Source organism: Brassica oleracea, chromosome C4 (assembly GCF_000695525.1).
Source record: "Brassica oleracea var. oleracea cultivar TO1000 chromosome C4, BOL, whole genome shotgun sequence".
Lineage (NCBI taxonomy): Eukaryota > Viridiplantae > Streptophyta > Magnoliopsida > Brassicales > Brassicaceae > Brassica > Brassica oleracea.
In genome coordinates, this window is record NC_027751.1 from 45,968,561 (window position 1) to 45,974,433 (window position 5,873).

The following is a 5,873-nucleotide window of genomic DNA, read 5'->3' on the forward strand; positions in this document are numbered from 1 at the left end:
ATTTTTTAAACTGTATAGGTTGAACTTTTTATAGTGACTGGACTCACCCCGAAGGGCCACCTCGCCAGAAATCCCCGTAGGGATTTTTTAGCTAACCCAGTACCACTCCGCTTTCCCCGAGTATCGAACTGGCGACCTCGGGTAGTCGTGTGTGAGAAACATTCAGTACTGCCGCTAGGCCAGCTGACGTTCTCGACTTTTTTACGGGATGGTCTCTCTTCTTCTCAACAAGACCCCTTGATGAGCCTTAAGCTTCTTTCGATTCATCAGATCGTCTCCTTTCCTCCGAATCTCTCACCATCAACAAACCCTCTATTCATCTTCCTCCAAATCACCAACCGCCTCCTCCTCTCTCCCTCTATTTATCTGTTTCGTCCGATTGCGATTTTTCGTCTACATGCAGTTTTGGGGATAGTGTACGTGCGATTAATCCAACACTCTCTTGGTCTCGATGGAAGGAGAGATGGAGATGATGGCTAAGGTGAAGAGGGAGAAGGTGGTGGCATGCATGACTTGTTCTCTCTGCGACAACCTCCTCCGTGACGCCACCACTATCTCCGAGTGCCTTCACACCTGTTAGTTATTTCTTCCTATCCCACGTTTGATTTCGTGAAAGTTTCCTAATTGCTTGGCTTTCTCGTTGTTTGATTGACTTACTGTGTTGTTTATATCATTTGGGTTGCTCTTACCCATAACAATCTCATTCGATTTGATGAACCTTTCGATGAATTGTTTGTTTGTCGACCCAAAAAAAGCTTTAAACTTTGCTTACATTTACGTTTGATTTCGCAATTGCTGGGCTTTGAGTTTCTGTGTGTGTGTGTTTATGAATAGTTTGTTTGTTGACCAAAAAGCTGTAGACTTTGCTTACAAGAATCTTCCTTTGTTCCTCTATTTAGGTAATACAGTAGTTGTTTTTGAATTTATTGGTGGGTCTTTTTCTTCGTCAACGATGGTATTATATGGGTCGTCGAATTTGGGTTTTGGCTTAATCATGTCATTCATTATACCTGCATGTTGTTAGTTAGGCGCTTTGTTTATATCCAAGCATGTATGTTTGTTTTGCGTTGGCAAGTTCAAGTACCAAGGGACCATTACTACTACTATCTCTTTTTATCACACAATCACTCTTCAAGATACTATACCATTAAGAACATTTAGATATATATTTCTGTTTGGAAGATCTCACTTAGCGTTAATTTTGTGGTGTATATAGTCTAAGGTCTTCATGATCTTTCTGCATGCCCAACTATGTACTACATTTTGTATACTTTATTTTCCTTTTAAGAGACAACATCAATGCACGATTCCAAACTATACACAACCCAGCTCTCTGTTACCCTTATTTTTTTACCCTTTTAACTGTGACTGCAAAACCAGTTAAATAAATATATGCAGTCTGTCGTTCTGTAAAGTTTAACTAGGTAAATCTTATTGCTATGCTCATTAGATCTGATCCAAGAAAAAGTAAATGTTATCAGTAACGATTTTCCATTGCATGATTGATCAAATTTCCCTTCAAATACCGGAAGTTTCTGAGATTTTAGCTGCCTTTCCTCAGTTGTAGCACAATCAGTTTACTGCAGTACCATTGTTAGGTCCTCTCATTTGATTTACGGTTTGGTTTCTGGGGATACAAGCAATATGACCATTAACCGTGTTACCTATCTAAGAGCACCAATTTTACATGAAACTGGATGATATCTATCAACCACTTATCTACAAGCTCCTGCCTTCACAACTGCTAGTACATGATGCAGTAGAAGCCATACTAATTACCAGTAGGAAAAGCTGTACTTGTATCTAATTAATTTGGTATAATTTTCAAACTTGGCATTCAGCAATCTTACTTTAAACCTCTAAACATAATGCCTACTCATTTCTAGTTCAACTTTTGATCCCAAAAATTGTTTGTTTTATCTTTCAAGTAATCTTGTCCGTATTTGATATAAAGCATTTTGTTCTTACTTGATAGTTACTACCTACTGGGATGAGATTATTTATTAGATCACTTTTTGAATGCAGTTTGTAGAAAATGCATATATGAGAAAATCACAGAGGATGAGATAGAGTGCTGTCCGGTATGCGATATTGACCTCGGGGGTACCCCGCTGGAGAAACTAAGGTAAGTTCTCCTCCTCCTCCTCTCTTACTGCTACACAATTTACTTATGAGTCTTGGTTAAGCAGTGGTTCCTTCATTCTATCTTATAGTTTAATCCTCCACTGTTAGAAGCCCTTTTGGATTTTGTTGTTGATGAAACAAATAACTTTAGCATAATGCTGGATGTATATACGGAAGGTTTTTCTATAGTTTTTGGGGTATTATGTGGAATTAATCGTGTATAGTTATTTGATTTAGAAGCAGGTACAACCTGACTGTGTTCATTAGCTTTTTGCTGACATGAACTACTTTTGGTTAGAACCAGAAATGATTCACTTTTGTACTCTTATCTCTCTCAAAATAGACTACTAGTTATTATACTAGTACGAACCTTTGTTGGTGGTGGTGAAATTATGCATTCGCTAATTAAGGAACCACTCTTATTCATAACATTTCAGGCCCGACCACATTTTGCAAGACCTGAGAGCTAAAATATTTCCTCTAAAACGAAAAAGAGACAAGGATCTTGAAATCACATTACCTGCAAGGAGGAAAGAGAGGTCTATCTCGTCTTTGGTGGTGAACACACCTAGGCTTTCAGCACAAACTGGCACAACAGGGAAAAGAACAACAAAGTCTCTCATGAGAAAAGATGTACGTGGTAGTAGTGGTTCATTCACTAAGAGAGGTGTGAAGAAGGAAGAAGATCATCATACAGAGAGCGCAAGCTCCCCTGAAACACTTAAAAAGTTCACTCAGAAGAAAAGGCAGGTAAAGAAGATACTGATTACTTACTCTCTGTCTCTTTTATTTTGGTACACTATGGAAAGTAGTTTCTGCATTTATTTATTCTGTTTGTTTTTTTGGGCAGTCGTCATATGCAGAGGCTAATCAGTCCCTATCTAATCGAAGAAACAAGGATGTTGCTGAACCTTGGGATTCCTTGCATCTTATAAATTTTCTTGTGGATGTGGCAAACGGCACAAAGCCCTCATCTAGCTCTCAAGGGTTGGACCCAAACTCTGAGCACGGAAACGCATCTCACAGTGACGTTCTGGGGAATAAAACCAAAACAAAGGATAATAAACGAAAGTGTAAGCTTGAGGAAGAGATCACCACTAATGGTGATCCTACAACAACGGAAGCTGGTACAGTTAAAAGAACACGAAGGACTCGCCGTAAAAGGTCATCCGCTTTTGGTGATCCAAGAACTCCACCACTACCAGATGCAGAAAGTCTGAAACAGGAGAGGAGGAATGGTCCGGTTTGGTTCTCACTCGTGGCTTCAAACAATCAGTGAGAGATTCTTGCTCTGTATCTGATTTCTTTTTTTAACCAGTGTTCAAAAACTTTCTTATCTTTTCATTTCTATGACTTGGTGGTATCTTGACAAGGCTTCCTGGTTTCAGGGAAGGAGAAACATCACTGCCACAGATTCCAGCAAACTACTTGAGAATAAGGTAAGTTTTCTTCTTTTCTCAGTAGAGCCTTCTGTTTTGTTGGGCGATTTCTCACAGCTAGCTCTGGAATGAGAGTGTCTAAATTTCTAGTTTGGAAGAGTTATATTGAACAAGAGTTGATCTGCTGTCTCATCGTTATATGATAGGGATGGAAATATTCCAGTTTCTTTTATCCAAAAGTACCTCATGAGGAAGCTTGAGCTCAAGAGTGAAACTGAGGTAATCAACCTTTTTTCTCTGCAGTTGCTACTTTGCTGTTTCTAGCTTGTATCCACTAGCACTCAGGTCTAATGTGGAATCGCATAGGCCGTACTTGTATAGATCAGAGTCAATTCTTACATTAAATAGAGTGGTTATAAGGTCCATAATTGTTAGTGTATTATCTTGAAACTTTTATGAACCACGAATATAAAGCTAATGGGTCTCACCGGTTTGTAAAGCTAAACTCGACAATAACCTTACATGTTGATTAACTAAGATCCTTATGAAATGTTTGGATTAAAACCAACTCTCCCTTTTATTCACTTTTTATTAATTTAATAACAGGTAGAGATAAGATGTATGGGAGAACCGGTGATCCCAACGTTGCAGCTTCACAGCTTAGTGGAGCTATGGTTGCAGACAACAACTTCTAAACATGAAAGAGTCACTGCATCGATAGGTTCCTCTGCAAAGGAGTTTGTAATGGTGCTAGTTTATGCTCGGAAGCTCCCTGAATGCAACAACTAAAAAGAACTGTTCAAGACTCTTATGCAGAAGAAAACAAGATTAGTCATCTTCTTAATTGATTCAGCTCAAGACCGAGAGAGGAAGACGTTAAGTGCAGGAGCAGTCGAATGTGTTGTCTAGTTTAGTAATAAAATTATAAGTTTTTTTTTCTTTGTGATCTTAAAATGAATGATTGGTGAGACGGACTTTGTTTGTCTAAAGAATATTCAAAATAGTGTTACAAAGGAGATTGTGTCCTTTTTGGACGTTTGAATGTCTTCATTAGATAGGAGGATAATGTTTGTTGTCATTTCTATGAATATTTGTTTCAATTATTGTGGACCGAATGACTTTTAACAATTTTATTGAAGTCAACCCAAAAAAACTTTGAAACGAGTTTTGGCAATTCAGTTTTCAAACTTTATATTTATTTATTATATAACATAGAAAATGGAACTTCAAAATTAGCTTTGGATGCTAGAAATGTTAGATTTGAATATCATTTGATAATATGAGGAAAAGCTTGGATTACTGAACTATTTTACCTAAGCAAAGGGAACCCTTTTGACCATTCTGGAAACAACATCAACGAATAGGAAATGAACGTAGAAAAATAAAATTGCAGGAATGAAAAGTAATGGTTGTTTCATCTCATATTTAACAAAAAATAAAAAATTTATCAAAGAATAATTTTTTTCTTTATTTCTGTACAAAAAAAAGAATAGTAGAGAACGAGAAAGAAAATTTATTCCTTGTGAACGTGATTTTTTTTTAGGAATGTTAGAGAATGCATTATTCCTTGTAGTTCTTTGGTCACTATTCATACCGTCACTATTCATACCCTTAATTACTATAACTATTTTTTGTCTTCGTGTAAGCTTAACTTTATGCTAAACACATCATTAGATTCTTACTAAAAATCCGTAGAAGAGAAAGACAAGTTGTTGTTAAAAAAGTGACCGTTATAAGAAAATTTTTTTGCTTGTAACTTATACTAGATTTTGATCCGTGCAACCGCGCGGATGTTTGTTTTTACTTTTCTATATATAAATTATTGTTTTAGAACGTAAGTGTATATATTTTTAACGTTATCCGTATACTTAAAAATTTATATAACTATTTCAAATATAATAATTTTATAATTTACATGTTATAATTAATCAATTGTTTAAAATCGTATGTATTTGTCAATTCTTATTGTATTTGCATTTAGTTATTAAGAAAATTAATATATTTATGAGAACACATATTTAAAAATTATTTTGTATTTAATTTATGCTAAATTCTGACCCGTCTTTCAAAGCTGAATTTTTTTTTACCAATATTTTTTATGCTTATTCATTTTAGATAATATATTATTGCATATACAAAAGTCTAAGATGTGTTAATTTTTAGACATGTATTATATAGTTTGCTAATTTTAAGTCATTCTATCATCATATTATATATTTAAAATAAACAGTTTATATTTATGAAAATAAAATTTATAAATTTATCAATTCAATATACCTTTATCATATTTATTTAAGTATAATAATTGTATTTTAACATGATAATGACTATAAAGTAGATAAAGTAGGATATAATTTATTTATTTTTCAT

General features: G+C 35.1%; 1 protein-coding gene across 1 annotated transcript; it reads left to right on the forward strand.

The window, feature by feature from the left end:
• Window positions 1-196: 196 nt before the first annotated feature.
• LOC106339384 (E3 ubiquitin protein ligase DRIP2) lies at window positions 197-4,606 on the forward strand. Its single transcript, XM_013778182.1, has 7 exons — window positions 197-575; window positions 2,026-2,125; window positions 2,562-2,874; window positions 2,975-3,399; window positions 3,513-3,563; window positions 3,710-3,782; window positions 4,110-4,606. Exons 1-7 carry the CDS (start codon window positions 452-454, stop codon window positions 4,290-4,292), a joined length of 1,269 nt encoding a protein of 422 aa, XP_013633636.1. The 5' UTR covers window positions 197-451; the 3' UTR covers window positions 4,293-4,606.
• The last annotated feature ends 1,267 nt before the right edge of the window (window positions 4,607-5,873 follow it).